Genomic DNA, 22,662 nt, shown 5'->3' with positions numbered 1-22,662 from the left:
CAGGTCTGATTTTGTGTTTTCCAAGATAAGGAATGTGGAGAAGAATAACATAAAGTTATCAATGTCCACCTATCCATCCATATGTTTGTCCATCCGCAGGTACAATAACTCTCCAAATAAAATATGGCAATTCACCAAATTAGCATGTAGGAAGAAATATGAATATCACATTAATTCAAAAACCAGGTATACTGGGAATTATCAATCGAGCCTCCCCTCCAAAAAATAAATCAATCCCATTGCTTTCTATGAGAAAATATTAGAAGTTGGACCATCCTATCAATCCAAAATCATCCTTTTTAACCCCTTCCAGCATTTTGACACACAGCAATACAGGTAAACAGGAAAAAATAGTCAGCTAGCAATGGATGGCACCAAAGTGTTTTGAAAACCATCTTTTTATAGTTCACACAAATCAACACATTCCGACACAATCTACATCCACAAACCCACACATGCCCCCACACACTCACAAACTACATACCCCATACACTCACCTCACTTTCCCCCATACACTCCCCCTCTTAGCATGCCCCACCAAACCTACAATCCTATATACCCACATACCACCCCTCCAACACATACCCTATACACACTTACCTACCACTCTTCCACACATACAAATGTGGTTATTACAGAAAATATATATAAATATACTGTATTTCAAGAATACTCATTGCAAATATCTAAAAAGCAGACCTGTTTGTGAGATCTAAAGAGCTGTAATTGGAAACCACTGAGATAGAGATCTGACATAAAACCCAGAAGCAGCAAAGAAAAACATCTGTAGAAAATTTCTAGTGCAAAACTAATGTTAAAATGCATTGTATTTTGCTTCATTTTTATTTTATTTTTAACACAGGCACATATGAAAATTTAATATCTTACGAAAAGACAATTAATTTGCACTACTTTTTGTGCACTCTGATTAACATTGCTATAGAATCGGTATCATTTAAGTTTCTTAACCAAGGAATTTAGGAACAGATTTCAAATTGGGTTTTTGAACTGCAAAATTAATGCTCTTCAATTAAGTAATGCATTAAAACTGGTTTGAATCTAATTTCAAATGCACTGCAAGAAAATTAAATGAGAAACATGTATTGAAGATGTTGGCACATCAGTCAGCCTCTTTCATATGGCCCTGAAATTAAGCAATAGGAGGGTAATTTTCAGCTGTTCACAGATGGGGAAAAGCCCCATGGAAAACAGCCCCTCTCTCTTTATGGTTAAAAATAATTACTTTATTCAGCGTGGGCTCTTTATCCCAGGTCTAGAAAGAGGTGGGGAAGGAGCAAAGAGAGATCAAGGAGAGGAAAAAAGACATGGAAATTTTAATTTTGAAAGTTCCATGTATACTTTCCACGGATACATTAGCAGCTTCTGCAAAACACAATTTTACATGGGTCCATTGGACTCATTGTCCCCCACCAGCTGGATTTTCAAAAGGGCAACCTGCCCAGGTCTTTCCTTTGAAAATGTGCTTGGAGGCCAGCAAGTACAACATACAGATATACCCATGGACCTGCAAGAACCACAGGCTGAATAAAAATTGCCCCTCTGTGCTTACACTGCCTCTTCTTCGGAAAATGAGTGAAATTATTATTTATTATTAAAAACTTCAATGCATGACAGAGGAAATACCTTCTATAGTCCAAAAAATTGGAAATAAAAAAAAAAAGACATTTAAATTAAATGTTTAAACATTATATAATTTAACATGATATAAAAAGTGTCCACGCCTTTTCTTGAAAGGCCCTCTTAAAGGTCTGACACTAAATATATGACGACTGTACCAACCAGATGTCAGGTATCCCTTGAGCCGTGGCAGCCAGGGTCTCTGGATCTATTTAAAGTAAGCTTGCCCCAAGCACTCAGCAACCACATTTCTGGTTCCTTCTTCTATGCATTCACAGTGTTTCAGTAGTAAGGCCCAGATGTTCTCAACATATGGTTTAAGGCCCACTACAGATGCAGAACTAATTATTTCCTTCAGGGAATGAAGCAGAAGATATTGCCTCTTAGGTTGACTAGTTATTTCTTGTAAGACAAATGGTAAGTACTCTGGAAGGTTACCAACACTAATACTGCCTAATGCATAAGATGCTGCTGATTTCACTTCTTCACTAGGAGACGTAAGGCGTCCAATATCACAGATTTAAGCCTCAATTTGTCCACTAAGATCAACATGCTGTCCCACTTCACCTAAGGAGAGCAAAGCTAACAGACGAATGGAATCAGTGGATCTAGAGTTCTTGACATCCTGGATAAACTGACCCACTACAGCTGGCCCTTCCTTAGGGCATGCTCTAGTGAGAGCTGCTACACATTTTGCAATGGAATAGTAAGACTGTTTGTGGGTAAGTGCTGTGCTCTGCACATAAACTGGACCTGTCAACATACGTAATAAATCCATATAGCCTAAATTAGCTGTTCCAGTCACAACCAAGGCTTGAAAGAACTCTAGCATTGCACTAAGTGCCCCTCCTTGGAGTAAAGGTGATCTAACCAGTCCAATAAGTTCACTGAGAATAGATCCGCTAATCTTTGAAAGAGAGGAGGGATATACTTTAGCCAACGTTGTGAGAAAACTGATGGCCATCTGTGAAACATGCATATCACTTTCACTGATGAGAGGTGGAAGCTCATCAAGGACAGCATCAATCATGGCAGTTGTCAAACTATCACTGTAGTTCTTGATTAAGATATCTAGTGCAGACAGAGTGCCTAGTTTTAAAGCCCGTTGATTCTTCCTGAGAAAAGATGCAAGAATAGGAACACCTTCTCCTAGGATAGGTCTCAGATCTATCTTCAGAGGAGATCCAGCAATTAATGTTAATGCCTTCACTGTGGTTAGCCTTGTAATCTCGTTTTTCAATCTCTCTAAGAAGATCTGAAGTGTGTTGGGAAGATCGTTGCCTAAACTGTCACCAAGGCTGCAGATAATTTGGCCCATACATGAGATTGCTCTCTCTTTCACTTCTTGATCAATGTCTGCAGCTTTCAATCTTTTGATTGTGCAGGTGAACAGATCTTTGATGTAAGGATTGGCATCAAAAGACGATGACTGGTCTAAAGGGCGAATAACCTTCACCAGTTGCTGTGTTACCAATAGAGCCTCAGATGTTATCTTGTAGAATGGGTCCCCAACACAGGCAACAACAGGAGGCACCAAGGCCTGAACATGAGGATGGAAGACTTGAGGAGAATGATTACATAGAATCACATAGAGACAGGACAAAGCATCTATCTTCAGATTGGAAGAGCTTGATTTATCATTCAATGAGAAAATGATCCCTAGAAAGAAATTCAGAAATAAGCATGTGTTATAAAGAGGGCAATTAGAAAAGATAAATGTAACTTAAGCATACAATTATTTAACAAAATATGTAATATAACTACTTTTCAACTTTTAACTTTACTGTTTGGTATGTTTTAATATCAGAGTACATGAGTTATTCTTTACTCAAAGCCCCAGCTTATTGACATGATGTGATATCAGTCTTCTTCTGGCAGGTATTCTGCACCCACTACAACCCGTAATCAGTAGCAGCTTAAATAGAAAGCAGATACTCCACTAAAACACCAGTAGAAATAGGGAGGGGAAGGAATGGTGAGCCCTTAGAAGGTGGCCGTGCTAAGTCAATTAAAAAAGTTAAAGAATAGGAACAGAGGGAAAACTTTGGGAAAGAAAGCAAGCAAGGAAGAAGAAAAGAAGGATCATGGATTGAGGGTGGAAGATGAGGCAGGGTACAGAGGACGACAAGCTAAGTGACAGAAGTTAAAGAAGATCATGAGAAAAAAAAAAGCAGGGAAGAGAAGCAAGGACAGAAGATGGGGGCAGGAACTGGTGAGAGAAAAAAAAGAAGAAATAAAAACAATGACCAGAATAAGATTTAGCTGGTGCGAGAGATCATATAGCAGAAAACACAAATTTAGGAGTATATTTGTATCATAGACAAAAGTCTGAACACTGACAAAAATTAACTATTTCCTATTTCAGTAACATCAAGCTATACACCTCATTGCTTTTCCACTATCTGGCATGTGAAGAATTAGAGAGAAAGGCAATCTACCATTGGATATGAACCTATTATTGTCATCTCCAATTTTCATATATTCAGACGGAGGAAAATATGGTAGGGGGATCTAATTTATATTTTGAACCAGAGAAATCTTTTCAGAAAATAAGTGATAAAATATGTAGTACAAAATTGTTACCCTTAATTCCACAGAACTGAAGAAAATGTTATGTGTAACTTACTATATTCTATGATAAATGCTACAGTTTAAGCAAAGTTAGGATGCTGTGTATGAGAAGGTTGTGCCATATATTTCTGAATACATCATTTTGGCTAGTTTCAGAAAATACTATTTAGATCAATGTCTTCTTCAGTTATCATTTTCAAATGGAAAGGTGGGAGGAACCCTAGGATTTTTCAAGGCAAACTAGAGTACTGCCCTTTTTCTTATGAAAAATACATTGATTAATAGAGTCTGCGAGAATATTTTCAGAAAACAGATTAAACTGTTATTTAGTCTACTTTCAGAAAACAGGATAATTCTATTTTTTTCAAAAAGAAAAATGAACTCCAACCAGTCATAAGTTCCATCCTCTCTCTCCGTGAGAACAGTGGCTTGACAACATCCAATCACAAGTTATATATTTATTAACCAGACAAAAATGTGTACAGAAATGTATGACACTGCCTCATCTAAATTGCTGTTATCCAACTAGAACAGTGGTTCTCAACAATATTCAGAACCCAACCGGTATGTTTAGTTTTCAAGATATCCACAATGTATATGCATGCGATTTCTCTTATACTATCTTATTCCAATCCATCTCTCTACTTTATTCTCCCTTCTTCCCATCTACTTCCTCCTCCTTTTATCCATTCAGCATAGTGTCCCTGCCCCTTCACCCAGATAGTGCCAGCACCACATAGTTCTGCAGCTTCTGTGCAATTAGCATGGTGCCAACAATCTTACTGTTTACCAAGACATCTGCATAGCAAGAAGTCTTGCAGCTGTTTTCAGGGAGGCAGACATGCATGGTGGGAGGTGGAAAAGGAGAAGCAACAGGTAGCAATCAACAAGCATTCGAGTTGTCTCCTGTGATCAGAGACAGTGCTCATGACAGTAAGCTTGTTGGCACCATGCAAATTTTGAAATTTCTACTGCATCTGTGGAGTGATGGGAAATTGGGGACTTATGATACAGGGAAAAGAGGGGGAAGATTCAAATAGCTAGCAGTAATTTTCAAACGACATAGAAACATCCTTAGGCTCAGTTATTTTATCTATAAAGACAGTGCATGCACAATAAGGCAGCAAAAACCTTTTATTTTCTGAAATTGATTAAGAGAATATCAGAAATGAATGACAAGTCTTTCTTCTGCAAATGATTTCTTACCCATAATCTCCTTTAACTGGAGAATTAGTGAAAATAATTGGGATTCTGGGTACAAAAATTTCTACCCAGAAAAATGTTTCATTGATTTCCAAAGAAATATTTAGTTGCAAAAATGAACTTTACAATATTGGGCTGGCATTGCCATCAGTCAGGGGTGAAGCTTTCCTCCATGCCAGACCACCTAGGTACTTAAAATTAGCACCTACTGCTATATTTGGATTCACTACTTCACAATTTGCTGTGTAGCACTGATATCTAAGCAAAAATTTGCAGTAAATATTACCTGCTTGATTCTGTAAAACAAATTGTTATTTCAGAAAGCAAATTGCTTACCTTGTAATAGGTGTTATCCCAGGACAGCAGGATGTAGTCCTCGCATATGGGTGACATCGGTAATGGAGCCCTACGACGGAAAACTTCGTCAAAGTTTCTAAAAAGCTTTGACTGACACTGGCATATTGAGTGCACTGAGCATGCTCAGCATGCTATGATCCCTGCGTCCACAGGGGTCTCCCTTCAGTTCGTTTGTAGCATTATGCGTAAGCGAAAATATAAAAGAAAATAATAAAACGTATCGGACCCAACTCCGCGGGGGTGGCAGGTGGGTTCTGTGAGGACTACATCCTGCTGTCCTGGGATAACACTTATTACAAGGTAAGCAATTTTGCTTTATCCCAGGACAAGCAGGATGCTAGTCCTCACATATGGGTGATTAGCAAGCTAGAGGCCGAGTCATTTTGTAGTGAATCAACATTGCAGTATTGTTGGTAAAAATGAGGAAGCCAAAATCACAGCAGGTTGGATGTAGAAGGAGTTGGGAATATATTGGAAACAAGTTCTGTAAGACAGATTGTCTAAAGGTCGAATCTTCTTGTTCTTCTTTGCCCAAGCAATAATGAGCTGCAAAGATGTGAAGGGAATTCCATGTTGCAGCTTTACAGATGGTAATAATGGGCACTGAACGATAGTGTACTACTGATGTAGACATAGCCGTTACTTCGTGTGCTGTTACTTGCCCTTGGAGAGGAACTTTTACTTTTTCACAACAGATTTCGATACAATCTGTTAGTCAGTCGGAGAGAGTCCATTTTAATACCACAACTCTTGGTTCATTTTTTGTGAAAAGAAACAAAGTGTTGGTTGGATGTCCTATGGACCGCCGTGCGGTTCAGGTAAAAAGCTAGTGCACGCTCCCAGTCTAAGGTGTATAAGACTCTCTCTCCTTGGCTAGAGAGAGGTCTTGAAAAGGAAGTAGGCAAGAGTATTGACTGATTAAGTGAAAATCTGTTACTACTTTTGGTAGGAATTTGGGGTGAGTGCAAAGGACTACTCTGTCATGCAGGAACCTTATGTAGGGTGAGTATGTGACGAGAGGTTGCAACTCACTGACCCTCCTAGCCAATGTAATGGCTACTAAGAAAAATACTGTTTTATGTAAGAAATTTCTTGTCGCAGGAATGTATTACAATTAGGTCCCATTTAATGATCAATGGTCGAATGGGAGGCTTAAGGTGAAGTAAGCCTCTGATAACCCGACATACTAGGGGTTACACGCTGTCATTGGCGTATACCCTTTTTCCTTGTGGTATGCCGCTATGGCATTTAGGTGTACCATTCAGAGGATGACTGGAGACCAGAATCCGAAAGGTGATATAGGTAATCTAGTACCGAAGGAGTGGGCCAAGAAAAAAGGTGAAAACCTGTTTGTGTGCACCACTTGGTAAATCTAGTCCACTAAAAGTGGTAAGGTTTACATGCGGAAGGCTTTCATGAAGCTACGAGAACTTTAGAGACTTGTGTTGAAAACTTAAGTGGTTGGAGAACTACAACATTCAAGCTGTCAGGGCAAGAGTTGTTAGGTTGGGATGATGCAACTTGTCCTGATTCCGAGTTACGAGAGTGGGCGCTGTGCCCAGGTGAATTGGTCTCGGATTGAGAGATCGAAGAATATGGGAAACCATACTTGTCGAGGCCAGTATAGGGCTAAGAGGACTATTGTTCCTCTGTCCTGTTGAATGTTCACGAGAGTTTTGGGTATGAAGTATGGGAAGCATACTGGTCTCTGGCAGGACGTGGGCCTGAGAAACAGTGAACTCCGTCCCGGTTGAGCATTATAAGAGTGCTGGCTATGAGAAGTAGCGGAAGATACACATTTAGGAGGCCTTTGATGGAAGAAAGGCGTCTATGGGAATGCAGTGGAACCATCTGTAGGTAGTAGAATCTATGCGCCGTATGGTTCGATTCGTAAGCAGAGGGCAAGTTTGGTTGACCTCCGCGCTAGAAGATTTCTCTCGCTACACATGTCCAATACCATTCGAGAGGATGGACCTATCTGGACATGGTCTGCTAGTGCATTCAGTAAGCGTCTGAGATCAGTGGCCCGAGGATGCATAAAGTGAGTAAGGGCTAAGGATAAAGCTGTGCAGCTTCATTGCAGAGGAGCTAAGATGTTGTGCATGCTTGTATGTTGGAAAGCACATTGTCCCTACGCTGTCTGTCTGTATGCACAAGGAATTGTTGCAGAGGCAGTATTAGAAGGCATAAGGATATAACTCATGGTACAAGATCCAGGAAGTTTAAGTGGAACTGCTTGGAGCGGAATAGACGCATATTGGGTTGAGAAGATTTGTGGTCAAACTTACAACCTGAAGTAAATGCGAGCATGAGCAGGAGCAGACTAGGATTTTGGTTCTAAATCCGTGATATAGAGAGGGACGAAAGCGGTTGAATAGCTTAGACCCACTGATAATGGAATCTCACTGAATCTAACTCATAGCAGTTTTGGTCTATGAGGAAAGTGCATAGTGAAAAAACCTCAGAGCCCAATAACGTAAAATGTTTTGGGGGCTAAGGTTATGGAATATGCGCACAGGGACATGTAGGAATGTATTAAAATGTCTGCGCGGATGCTGGACAGGAAGGTCATTGTGACTATGGTGTCCAGAAGTGTATAAGGGAATTATAGCAGTGACAGTAATCCCAGATAGTGGACTGCCTTTGGTTATGCAGCTGTCCATGCAAGGAAAGCGTGAATGTTGTTGGACTCCGTAGAGAAACAACAGTCACTGATACTGATTCAATGAAATACCCCAGTTGTCAAAGCTGGTGCCACCGGCAGAGCTTGGAATTGTAATATTGTTGACTCACCATGAGGCACATAGAAAGAATAGAGAGAATGTACTTACTGTGTTTTGGAAACATGGTAACAAGAGATACCATTTTACCTGTGCCTTCTGAAGAAAGTTTGTATTTCTGAGGTCCAGGATGGGCGGAGTGTAACTACTTTCTGTTGAAAGAAAGAATAATGTAATTAAAACTCCCCAACCCCCCTCTTCCCCCTGTGCGCTTTGAAGCATGTAGGGGATGTACCGGGAACCTTGGTACAAGGTGGGGGTGGCTGCTCTGATATCCGGCCAGTTGGAAAACTGGGAGGTGTCCAACTGAAGGGGTTGATGTAATTTGGATATCAGGTAACCTCCCACGGGAGTGAGAGCGGTAAAGTCTTACCCGCATTTCTGAGTGCTGTACAAGGAGACATCGAGACCTGTATCAGGCTTCGAGGTGGACTTGTAGTTGAGGCAGCATTTGCTGGATCTCGTGTTTAGCAGAACAGCAAATGCACCTGGAACTTTGGTACTGAAACAGGAACCAAAAGCTAGAGCATTAATCAGTACAGAGCCACGTTGCTGAAAAGGGAGGAAAGCCCTGATGCAATCCCAAAGAAAAGAAGAGAGGGTTCTCCTGGTATTGTGGCTGACATAGCTGGCATAGCAATATGTGACACTAATACAGTTCTTGGAAAGTACATGACCTAGAACTTTTCTAACCATGTGGCTAGAACTAGAGAACACATCTCAATGGGAATGCTGCAGAAGTGGGTACTTACCATCCGACGTGAACCGCCGAAGGACGAGCCGGTGAAGATTGCTGGCTCCATGGATTTCCGGAGTCCTCGAGGGGTAGCCTGTGGACGTCAACGTCCTTCTCAACTGATACCTGGTATGGTGGCACAGGTATAGAGGAGACAAGGCTGGGCATGGCTGGCGCTTAGACCTGAATGAGCGGAGGGCCAGAATCCCGCACCGATGTCTGTGGGGCACGCCGGGGAACAGGGGAGCCGATTAACGAACTCATGAACCCAACCATTGTCGCAGCGGCTCGAAGTCTCTTGATGCCAGTGCAGAATTCTGCGGATCTCGATCCGGTGTTGCTGGAGCAGGAAGGACTGCCAAAACTGTGCGGAACAGTGCCGATGGCAGTGGTGATGTTGCTCGGCCCGAGCATCGTCCAGCATCGAGAAGGATAGCAGCAATGTGTTGGATGGTGTCAGTGGCAGACTGTCATCGTGTCGGTGACAATGAATGCCACAGTGCTCGACCTGGTCATTCCCCAGCGCCGAGATGGAAGCCCTCGCTGTCCTGGATGGTGATCGATGACTGACTGTCAGCATGCCTGCTCTGCTCCTGATACGGGGCTTTAATAAGGACCCAAAGCATGGAGCACTGAGTTCAGGCGAGGGGCATTATGTGGCGGTGTTATGTCGGCATTGACGGTAATCGAAAACATTGCTGGTTTCGGAAAAAATGATATGGGCATTGACGGAGTCAATGACCGCATCCATAAAAACGTAGAAGATGCCGATGGGAACGACGTGGGTGTCGAGATCCTCGATGTATGGAGGCGGGCGCCGACAATATCTGCGGTATGGCCACGGGCATTGACGGTATCGAGTGGATCGACTCGGGCAACAATGACGTCCATGGCATTTATGCCACAGACATGGGCAGCGATGGAATCAATGTTGGCATCGATGCCATGCATGGAAACAGCCTGGCACCGATGCCCATCGATGGAAACAGCCTGGCACCGATGGAAACCAGCCTGGCACCAATGCCATGCATGGAAAACAGCCTGGCATCGATGGCATCCATAATAAAAGGATAGCATTGATGGAAATGACCCCAACAGCGATTGAAGTGCCTCGGGTAGTGGTGGCATTGACCCGATTATGGATGTCAGCGACGAGACAGGTGTCTGTCGATGGCATCCACCCGGGCAACGATAACACCGATAAAGTTAAGGAAATAAATCAGTGCCATAGATAAAACATAGTTGGCACTGTTAGAACTATGTAGGGAGGATGGCATCAGGGGACTGCAGGGGGAGGGGTACCGTGGCATCTAAAAAAGCAGGGTGGCCCTGAGGGGTACGGTCGACGGTTAGCGATGGGGTATCTACTGCGTGAAGTAGAGAGGAAAATAAAGGACCTGAATATACCATGGCCAGTGACTGCACCGGCAATCGTTGGAAGTCCTGTCCACTAGCGCTAATTGCCAAGGCAGAGTGTCACAGAGGGACACTTGCAGGCTATGTGTGACTAACTGAAAAATAGGGGGAGGGGAGACCACAGTCGGTTGGCAGCCAGAAAGGTGACAGGAACAGACCGAAAAAATATGGCATAGTACTCACCGAACGTCGAATTAAGCCAACGTGGAGGGAGACCCGTGCAGGGAAAGGTGTTTGTGAAGTAAAAATGTAAATCTTTTATGAGGAAAAAAGTGTTAGGATTTCTCACAGAGCTCCAACTGCTATGCTTACAGCAGAGCGGAAAAAAGAAGACTGAAGGGAGACCCCCTGTGGACGCAGGGATCATAGCATGTTGAGCATGCTCAGTGCACTCAGTGTGCCAGTGTCAGTCAAAGCTTTTTAGAAACTTTGACAGAAAGTTTTTCCGTCATAGGGCTCCATTACCGATTGTCACCCATATGTGAGGACTAGCATCCTGCTTGTCCTGGGATAAAGTAAATTATAAACGCATATTTATTGTTCAGATACTGACTGCATGTCAAGAGAAGGTAATAGGTTGCATCTACATCATAATACCGAATTCCTATCAATAAAGCATCTTGCATATTTTCTGATTAAATTAATAGTTTCAAACATGGGCTCTTTTCTATGTAAAGTTATATTCTCTATAATCCTTCTTGAATGCAGCACTACTGAAAAATACTTAACTTCTACTAATTTTCTCCACTTAGAAAATGAATTGTGATTAAATATGATCTAGCTAACCAATAAAAAGACCTTGCTGTGCTAAAAATAGAGAGGCTAAACATGAATAAAGAAACTATGGTTTTAAGCATTTAAAACAACTTAAGAAATTCCTTAGTTCAAAGGGGTAATAAAGACTTCAAAACATTTACTACTATACACTTTTCTTACCCGGTGTAAGTACTGGAATATGTTGTGTCAGAGCTCCAGGTAATACGTTAACCAACTCTGTAAGCATGTTAAAACAGCACTGACGAGTCTTCACGCTCTTCTCCTTCATCTGCTTGTGTAAGCTTTGACAATGTTGGGAACCTGTAAATTTATTACACACAATTAGTTCAGAAGACACTATTTCTTTAAAGTAAATGCTTTCAATGGTAGAAAGGGCCAATTTCTTTCATACATTTATAGTTGAAAACACTAACATTTATCAATGCCATTTTATTTTCCATTGGATATTAAATTAATTCAACAAAGTTATTCAAACCCAATGTGCTGCCACTTACTTGATATTCATCTCTCATGATTATCTTTTACAGGACATGACTATTTTTACAAGATGGTTACTAAGAATAGAAGCAAAAGTATTACCATTTTAAACATGTGCAAGTAAAAATAAGACACAAATGCACCAATAATTGCAAATATAGGATTATTTTAAACAAACTGGGCCCGATATTCAAAGCGTGTTCACTACTAGATAGCCGGATAAGTCGAACTCAGTGGCCGCTAGATAGCGGATAAGTCATTATTCAGCTATCTCTTAGCCGGAGAAATTTGTGGCAAGCAGTAGGCAGATTGGGGCGGCAGTAATCTGGTTAACTTAACCAGGTAAGTAGAGATATTCGCTCTTATCCGGGTTAAGTTAGTTCGATAAGTCAGACCAGCCATAGAGCTGGCCTAACTTAGTTGGACATAACTTACTGGGCTAAGTAGCAGCTTGTATGCAGATGCTCAGTGGCATAGCCATGTTGCTGAATAACCATTGTAACTTAGCTGGATAGCATTATCCAGCTAAGTTACATACCCGGATACTTTTGAATATCTGGTTCATTAATGTTTATACTGAATAAACCTGCAGCCTTGTGCAAGAAAGAATAATTTACCTTTGTATCAAACAAATTTATTAATTCTTTCATATTATTTTAGACTAATATGCAATCCAATAACATAGATGGAGCTATGATATATAAGAAACATTGAGAAATATGGCATGATCTTTTCTACTGCTTTAATAATTAGAACTTACAGAATTAATGCCTGAAATGTCACTTTTGGGATATAGTTCCCAACTGAAAATAAATTAAGGCCTACTTGTATCACTACCAATTAACCTTATAATTGTGAATGTTCGGCACCTCATGGTACATTTTTTTAAATCTGTTTTATGGTTTGTATACTTGTATTTTAATTTCTGTAAACCGCCAAGATTGTCTACCAGATTGACGATATACAAATAAATAAATAATAAAATAATAAAAAATACCCCACCAGTGAGAATATTGAACTACGAGTTAAAGTCATAAAAAGTTTAAATCTCCTCTTCTACTTATGGCCTATGTGAAATTATACACATTACTTTATATCAGTGGATCTCAACCAGTGTGTCGGGACACACTGGTGTGTCACCAAAGGGTGGAAGGCGTGTCACCAATAATTTGACATAGCAAGCCTATGCTTTCTGTAACAGCAACATGTGCTTGTTGCTTGAGGAGAGTGCAGAGGAGGAAGGACATGTAACTTAAAATTCCTCATCTCCGCTCCCTGTGGTTGCTTTTCCCTCAACCCTGGCAATCACTGCCACCACCAATCCAAGCCAGAAATGTTGCAGGCATGCTGTATCCTGCCTCGCCTTCCTGCCACACTTCCCCCTCCCCTCCTCAGCTTCTTGGTGCTTTAGTTTTTCTCTGCATACTTGTTTATATTTTATGGCCTTTTATTCTGTATTAGATAAGCGTCAATCTGCATTCTACATGTCTGATAGAGGTGAGGGATTCTGCTAACTAGGATGTAGATTCTGTGTAGGAACGTAGAGCAGTCTGGCTAGTTTTGTTTTTTCCATTAGTAAGTGTTTGCTGTTCTATATTTGCAGTCTTGCTTTTTCATAGGTAAAATTGTTGCTGTTCAAGTCCTGGGTGTTAGTGCTGTTATGGTATGGTTGGTATGCTATATAATTTCTAAATGTCTTTTTAGCAGGTTTTCATGTTATTTCACAAAGTGCCTGGCAGGGAAGAGATTTTGAAGTAATTTTACTGAGGGGACATTAGAATTTGAATATATTTTTGTATGATGATTTGAAAGGGGAAATTTCCTAACTCTGCTCTGTATAAACTCCAGAGGAAGTCAGAATTGAGGTTGACAGTGAAATGCATGAGAATTTGTCTGATTTGAAAAACTGCTACATATGCATATCAGTCCCAGATTTTTCATTGAAATTAAAGAAGGTTTATCTTTCTCCTGCATCATTTTCAACAATAAAATATCTAGAATTTTTTTTTTTTAGTGTAGCTGTTAGGTGTAGTGTGCAACGTGTCACGCGTGTGAGCAGCATCTGTCAGGTGTGTCATGACAGAAAAAAGGTTGAGAACCACTGTTATATATAATGATGCTTATATTTACACAACTGGTATATATGGTTTCTTTTTTTCATCTCCTGTTCAGAAGTTTTCATGAAAGCTAAATGAGAAATGTATGTAACCAATTTATAGTCTCAGAAATTGCATGTCTTTTTTTTTTTAAATACTAAAATCGGAAAGCTAAAATGACTATTTGGATTAAGGGTCATATTTCAAACACACCCCTCTCATACTGATGTATAAACACAAACGAAGATTGCATATCTGTAGACAGAGTTCTCTGTATACAACAGAAGAACCTAACCATAATCAAGTAAATTTTCAAAGAGCCGTGCACGTAAAAAACAAGGGTTGCACGCGTGGCCAGGCCTTGCGCGTGCTGCGCACATTTTAGAACAGGCCCAGCCAGCATGCACGTAACCCCCGTTACATGCAGAAGTGCTGGGCCCTGAAAAAGAGGTGGGCTGGGGCATGGTCTGGGCGGGGAGGGACTAAGGATGGCTGGGATAGCGGCCATTAGTCACTGTCTCGGGGAAGCTCACGCTGGCAGCCAACCAGCGCACAGAAAATACTTCTACTCCAGAGGAGCAACTGTGTCGTTACTATTACCTTCTATACCTGTACAAGCATGTTTGAATTCTGTCAGTTTTGTCACAACTCTGCTGGTAGGCTGTCACAGGTATCTCCCCCTCTTTGTATAGGGTATTTTAGTCACTTCTATTGAGTCTCCCTCTCATTCCCCTCTCTAACTTCATATCATAACCCCTAGTACTTTAATTTTTTTTTCTATGAGAAAAATAGCACCTTTTTGTACTTTGCAGCCTGCTAAATATTTGAATGTTTTTGTCATATGCCACCTTTCCTTCTTTCTTCAGATTGCATAATTTCCTTAAGCATTTGTGTAAGGTTTGTATTGCAGGTCCTGTGCCAGTTTTTACTACTACTATATCATTTATAAATCACTACTAGATACATGCAGTGCTGAGCAGATACACAAGAGAATCCCTGCTCCATAGAGTTAACAATCTAGTCAGGACAAACATTCATGACAAATAAGAGTCAATGGAATGTTGTAAAGTAATTAGGAGTTAAAAGCAACCTCAAAAGGTGAATTTTTATATTGGATTTAAATATAGCAAGAAAGGGAACATGACGCACAGACTCACAGTCCCTAGCATAGAGCACAGCAAGGTGGAAAGCAAAAAGTCGAAGGCAGCAGTGGAGTAGAAGGGCACATTTAAAAGCGACTCACCAATGAACAGAGTTCACAAGGAAGGGTAGGGAAAGAAGTTAAGATAATGAGGAGCTGCAGATAATGCATTTGTAGGCTAAGCGAGGCTTGAACTGTATGTAGAAGGGGGATGGGGACCCAATATAGCGACTTCAGAAAAGGGGGTTACATAGTCATAGCGAAGATGAAGGAAGATTATATATTTACATTTCTTAGATACTCACTTCCAAATTAAATTGAGTAACAAATTTCAAACACAAAATTTACAATAAAGAAATAAAACAAACCAATAAAAACATAACCAAATAAAAAAAATCAAACCAGGAAATAGTAACCAAAAATAAATTACATTTCTGACATCAAATTATATTATAAGAATCAGATTAATCATGTCTATCATAAAATATTAAAATTCATTCTAAAACATACTTTACATTGTAAAGAATTTATGCAGCCAAATTTTGAACAGATTGCAGAAGAGAAAGCTGGTTAAGCAGAAGACCTGCAAAGAGCAAGCTGCAGTAGTCTAAATATTAAGTGAGAGTTGGTGAGCATTTTGGTAGCATGCTCAGAAAGGAAAGGATACATTTTAGCAATATTAGAGGAAGAAATGACATGCTGTACCATATTTTGAATGTGTGTAGAGAAGGTAAGAGGCATCAATGATGACCCCAAGGTTACGGACTGAGGGAATGGGGAAGATAAAAAGAGTGCCATCCCCAGAGATAGAAGAAGAGGGAAGTGAGTTTGGTGGCCATATTAAGTTTGTTTGCAGTGGGACATCCAGACAGCAATGACAGACAAGCAGGCTGACATCTAGACTGGATTTTCATGGAAATTTCTAGTGCAGAAAGATAGATCTGGGAGTTATCAGCATAAAAGTAGTACTGAAAGCCATGGAAGGAGATCAGAGCAAGCAAGTTTACTTAGCTGAAAACAAGGGTCTTTGTAGACTGCAGCATAAATAAATTAGCGTGGATGATGTCATCCAACAGAGCCAATATGGACCCAGCATTCAGAGAGCTGTAAAGATTTTACTGAGCATGAGCAGAAGTTCAAGTGTTCACATACTGCCTTGTGAACCCCTCAGTCCTTTACAGCGAGTTAAGCTTTATTGAGGAAGTCTTTTCTCCAGGGAGGTATTAAGTTGTCTATGGAGAACCTCATTTACAGGTAAGCAAACTTGTTTTCTTTGTTGACAAGCAGATGTGAATTAGCCATAATGTGTGGGAAGTCCCAAGCTGAAGGTTGTCAGCAGAATAATTATTTAAAGACAATCTGGCTGCATCAAATTGAGAGTGAATAGATTAACAGGCTGCAGAGAACTGCTTCTCCAAAGTTAATGTCTCCTTGAGACAATGTCTCCTCCAGACAATAGTGGGACACGACTGTGGGAATAGACAATCATGTCTTCAATAGAAATGGCACTGAGATGAGCCACTGAAGTCACCATGGTTCTCTCACTTGTGTAATCTGTAAACCAGCTAGCGCATAACAGTGGGTGATACAATTTACTAGCCAATGAGAAAGTTCTATTGGCAACTGCCTTTATCAGTCTATTGGACAAATAGCTGATAAAAACACAAAACAAACACTATTTATAACTTTTCCAAACTGAACTCAATTACATAAAGATAAAACACATTGCAGGTGACATGACAAGCATTATAAAGAAAAAACAACCTCTCCTTGGTACATAAAAGATCCCAAATTAGACCAACGAGCCACTCTCCCGCCACCTCCAATATGGCCCCCAAATAGCTTGATATTTCTCTGTTTTAAAGAGAAAGTAAGCTTTTCCATAAAAGCATTATCCAATAACTTAGATTCCCAATAGATAGTAGTAGAGGAACTCTTCCATTGATGGGCCACCATCAGATGCGCTGTGTGGAGCAAATGACCCATCAACTTCCTACAGCCACGCATTTCCCACCTAGTAGCCCACTGCCCCATCAAAAAAAAAGCAGGGTCTACCTGCACCCCCTGTCCACAGATAGCGGATATACTATCCGCCACTCGACCCCAGAACTCTTGCACATCAGGGTACCCCCAACACATCATAGAGATGTGTATCGTTTTTATATATCGTATCAGTTTGTACTTCGTTTTTTCTGTGGTTAACTACATTTTTCCACATTTCGGGTTTTTTTTTTCGTATTTCACTAATTTCGTGTTAGCGCGTGCTAACGGGACATTCGAATTTTTCATGATTTTTGGAGAATTATTTTTCATTTCAGGGTGCTCCCGAAACAGGACAAATTAGACAATTTCGTTGAAATTATCTAATTTGTCTAAAACGAATGCACATCTCTAATAGAAAGTATCTGGGGTTCCACAACCCCTCCAGCAAAATGAACTGACATTTCTAAAGTTAGCATAAAAAACTGGAGTATGAAAAAGTCTATTCAACAATTTAAATTGCATCTCCTGCCCCTTATAGCAAAGTTATTTGCTTGAATTTTTTCCAATCCCTAGTATCCAGAACATTCCTATCCTCAATTCCATAACTGAATAAGCTTTGGTGTCATGCCTTTTTCACAGAGTGTGGCTCAGAGTCTTACATAAGATGGCGATGAGATGTTCCAGCTGCTTACTACAACTTCAATACCAGTTCCCTCCTCAACCCCTGGGTTGTCCCCAATTATAGCCAAGAAATCTTTGCATAAGCAAAAATATAAACAGCGGGTCGAAGGTGGGTTATGAAAATCCTCTACCAATTCCATAAAGTGTTTTACACGGCCATTATCCACCAATTGGTCAAGAAACCTCAAACCCCCCACCACCACCACGTAGCAGCAATATTAGAGAGAATGTATGTAATGATAGATGCGGGTTACGTACCAAAGAAGTTAAATAAGACCAGTTAGCGGACTGAGGACAAAGAGAACTATGAACCACTCTCCAAATTTTAAGTGTGTGGGCTATTATAAGATTCCCACGGACCACCCACCTATAGGAGCTGGATGAGGTCAGCATGTGCAGCAATGAGGCCAAACTACACCCATTTGTCCCATCTTCCTCTAATGATAGCCAGGCATGTTCCTCATCTATCCCCAGCCAAACCCGAAGATAAGACAATTGACAAGCCCAGTAATACCACTGAAAATTTGGGAGCCTAAGCCCACCAGCCTCCTGAGACTACTAGGAGATCATATTTCAATCTAGGCAGCTTCCCCTGCTAAATAAAACTGGCGAAGTCCCTCCTATCTATCAGGCTCGGGTGCAGCCTTGTAAAAGCTCTCAAAATGGGAAGAAAGTAGAGCATTAACATTGTGCGGCAGAAAGTTAATATTCCCTTGGCCATCCCTAATCCCAAATATTAAAGAGCTCTGTTTACTTGACCGTATGGCTTTAGCTAACAGGGATCCACCTTATTACCATGCTCATATCTCTGCTTCAAGAACTTCACAGACTTTTCAATATCATCCACCTGTAAACCCTTAAGCTGGTCTCGAAGCAAGGTCAATTTACGATAAGTGACTTTAGAACAATCTACCTTGTGTTTATTCTCCAATACCTTAATCTGTCATTCTAAATTGTCCCACTTGACTCTCCTCTGTTTGTTAATATGGCTAGAATAAGATATGATATAACTACGGAGTACCGCCTTCAGAGATTCCCAGCACAGAGTGGTATTAAAGTCATCTGAAGGGTTATGAACCTCAAACTCATCTATTACTTTCAAAACCCCATCCCTAAAATCAGACCTTCCCAGTAGAGATGTATTAAGCCTCCATCTTTTGTGACTCCCTTCCCCTCCCACAGGGAAAACAGTTGATAAAGAGGACTCAAACCTCACCATCAAACTTAAGTAATACACTAGGACTCTCATACAAACCAAGGAGTGAAGAGCTTTTTCTCCTGTGTGTGCAACTGGTTTTGGAAAGAATGTAGGCAGCACAATTGCTTGATTAATACGAAACACAGATACCATCTTAAGAGGGAACTTGGGGACAGTTCGTAGAACCAGCCTATTATGGAAAAACAAAGTATGGTGAATATGAAGCCAGAGTCTGAAGTTCACTTACATTTGGCCTAGAGAAACACTTTCCAGGTGAGAAACTTCAAGTCCACCAATTTAAGAAATTTGAAAAGAAGTTTTTTTGAGTTGAGCTTGGAATATACTGAGGTCCCAGGGTAATAGAGGATTACTGACCAGAAACTTGGAATGCTACAGTCCTTTCATGAACTTTGAAACCAAAGGGTGAAGGAAGCAGCTTTGCTTACCTGTAAACAGGGTTCTCTATAGACAGCAAGATGAATTAGCCATGACACATAGATGACATCATTCATCACTGAATGGTTTCTCATAGTTCAGTAAACATTTACTGAGCATGCATGGTGGTTTCCATATGCACGTTGCCTCATGAGTTACTCAGTCTTTTGCAGAGCTTAATGTTTAGTAAGGTAATAGACTCTCCAAGAAGGTGGGTTGGTAGTAAGCATGGCTAATTCATTCTGATTTCACAAAACCCAGTTACAGATAAAACAATTTACTTTTGCCATTAATAAGCAGGGCTGAATTAGCTAGGACTTGTGGAGAGTTCAAAGCTGAGGGATGCCTTGTGGAGCAATTCTGAAAAAAAAAAAAAATTCAGGCCCACCAGTGAAGAGAGGACTACTGGATTAACAGACTACGCAAAACTGCTTGCCCAAAGCTACTGTCATTTCTTGAAAAGTTGTTCAAACAGTAGTGAGATATAAAAGGGTGCACAGATGACTAAATCGCAGCCTTGCAACAGTTTTTAATGGAAATGACTCTGAAGTAAGCCAATGAAGCCTCCCCATGGCTCTCACTCGATGTGCCATGACAATTTGTAATCCAAAGTCAGAGAGCGCATAACAGTGCGAAATACAGTCTGCTGGCCAACTGGACAGAGTTTGCTTGGCTAATGCCATTCCCAGTCTATTGGGATCAAATGACAAAAATAAGAAGCTTGATCATAAGGTTGAATCCTTTTCAAGTAATATACAAAGAGAATAACTTTCAAAGTTATGTGCACTCAAATTTGCTACAGTATTCTAGAACCTGCGCAATGATATATGCGCAAGTTATAAAATATGAGTACATATCCATGCAAACATACTTGTAATATGTAAAACTGCACCACACGAGTTTAGACTTATCTGGCTAAATAGCGGCACTTATCTGGATAAGTTCTCATTTATCCAGCTAAACAGTGGCAAAGCCACTAATTTACTGGATAGGTCCGAAAAATGTTATTTGTCAATCTAAGTAGCACTTGTCAGAGTTACCTAGCTAAATAAGATAGCCAGGTAAGTCTGAAAAAAGTGCTACTAAGACAGATAAGTCTCAAAATGCTACTTATCGGGCTAAGTCACATAGCTGGATAAGTACAACAGCTACTTAGCTAGCTATCTGACTTAGCAGGATAAGTAGCATTTTAAAAGTTATCAGTAAGTCGTGCTTGTTTGGATATCAAACAGCCAGGTAAGTCTGAAAAGTGCTATTGTGTCCGTTTAGAGTAGAACTTTTTAGATTTAACTGGCTACGTAGTTCCTTGTTGCTATTTAGCCGGATAAATCAGAACTAGTCTGGGTAATGCCACTACTTAGCCGGATAAGTCAAATTTGGCTGGATAAGTGTGCGCAATCTTTACTTCCAATTTGAAGAGATACGCGAGTAGATTTTACACATGTAATTTAGATGCATTTATTTCCCATAAGTCAGCTTTATAAGCATAGGTTGGGGGATTTTCTAACATGCACACAGCAATGAAATAACTAGTTTTATTAATTAGTCTAACCAGTTCACCCAGTCCATCTGCAATTCGTGAGACTCTCCTGGCTCTTCAGCTGAAGTCCCCTCATTTCACCCAGACACCCCAACCCTGTCATTTTAATCACTTTTAAGATGTTTATGATCAATTAATCCTGATAATGAACAAGAGTTAATATATGTAAATAAGGTGCCACATTTACAAGCATAAACTGCTTATAAAGTATAGCTTAATTGCATAAATGTTGGCCCCTCCCTGGAACATTTCTTGCCTGCCCCTTTTTTACAATTGTAAATTTACTCACGGACCCTGATTTACACATGTATGTTGAGGTTTTTAAAATACCATATACTCGTGCATATGCTGTTTTACATGCATAAGTGCTATTTTTTTTATGCACACAACTTTTGAAAATTCATCTTTAAGGCTCTCTTACAATCCAAGAAGTGACTAGCCTTTTCCACCTTGCGTGCACATAGTTTCAGAAAAGAGGTCAGCAACACCGTAGTTTGGTTAAAGTTGAAAGCAGACATTTTTGGAAGAAAAGGGTAAGTAAACAGAACGACCCTGTATAAAAGAACTAAAGGTACCGTGAATAGGAGACTTGCACTTGTAATTCACTGATTTTTCAAGCAGAAATAACCACTATGAGAAACACGACTTTCCAAGTAAGAAACTTCAAACTCTTCAACTCCATATGTTCAGAAGGAGACTTCATGAGTTTTGCTAGTACCATATTAATATGCCAAGGTTCTGGAGGTTTACTAACCGGAGGCTTGGAATGCCAAAGTCCTTTCATAAACTTGGAGACCAAAGGGTGGATAGAGAATGGTGCTCCTTCCACCTGCTGATGATATGCCACAACAATGCTGAGGTGAACTTTCACCAATCAGCTGCTCAGACCTGAAGACAAAAGGCAAAACAAGTACTAAAGTAAATCCCTCATGCTGCAGAAAAGCGATTCAGAGAGCAGGATTGACATGACAAGAACCTTTTCCAATTGAAATTGTAGGACTTCCTGAATGATATTAGAATATCTTCTACTTCCTTAGGGAGGAGCAAAGAAGTGACTACTACATGATCAACATTCATTGCTCTTGAGGGCCAGCATGAAAGATTTAAGATGGCAAAGCCTGTCCTGATCCTGCATGATGAGAGACAGAATCTCCTAGTAGAATTGGACACCAAACTAATAACTGGATGACATATGGAAACCACACTTGCCATAGCTAAGCAGGAGCAATCAAGATCATTCTTGCCTGGTCCCAGAGGATTTATTGAATTTGTCCTTGCCAATAATGAAATCTTATGATACATAGATAGTGGACTGCATTCCAACCTAGCAGGAAGCAATAGAGCTTAAAGCATATCTGCTTGGAAGTATGGATAGGGTTTCTGATTTTATTTAACTTATTTATATCCTGCTTTTTCAGCACTTCAAAGCAGATTACTTTCGGTTTTCTGTAGATATTTCCCTATCCTCAGAGGGTTTTAGGTGTTAATAAATTGTAATTTAGGTGTTTATTTTCCAGCTAATTAGGGTTACTTTGGGAATACCAAAATCAGTGTTACTGGTGTTTGAAGATGCTGGTCCTATGCTGCGTACCTCTCCAGTAGAATCAAATACACAACATTTGTGCATGGAAAG

At 40.4% G+C, this 22,662-nt stretch overlaps 1 protein-coding gene across 1 annotated transcript in view; it reads right to left on the bottom strand.

Annotated features, from left to right (window-relative positions):
- Positions 1-22,662, bottom strand: part of LOC115098487 (cullin-associated NEDD8-dissociated protein 1-like) — a 257,944-nt gene that overhangs the window by 32,552 nt on the left and 202,730 nt on the right. The window contains 3 exon segments of the mRNA XM_029615022.1: positions 1,801-3,297; positions 11,638-11,760; positions 11,763-11,778. Coding sequence (XP_029470882.1) covers positions 1,801-3,297; positions 11,638-11,760; positions 11,763-11,778 — 1,636 coding nt within the window.

This window comes from Rhinatrema bivittatum, chromosome 9, assembly GCF_901001135.1.
Source record: "Rhinatrema bivittatum chromosome 9, aRhiBiv1.1, whole genome shotgun sequence".
Taxonomy (NCBI): Eukaryota; Metazoa; Chordata; class Amphibia; order Gymnophiona; family Rhinatrematidae; genus Rhinatrema; species Rhinatrema bivittatum.
The sequence above is the reverse complement of the archived record's forward strand: the minus strand, read 5'-3'. Positions and strand labels throughout refer to the sequence as shown.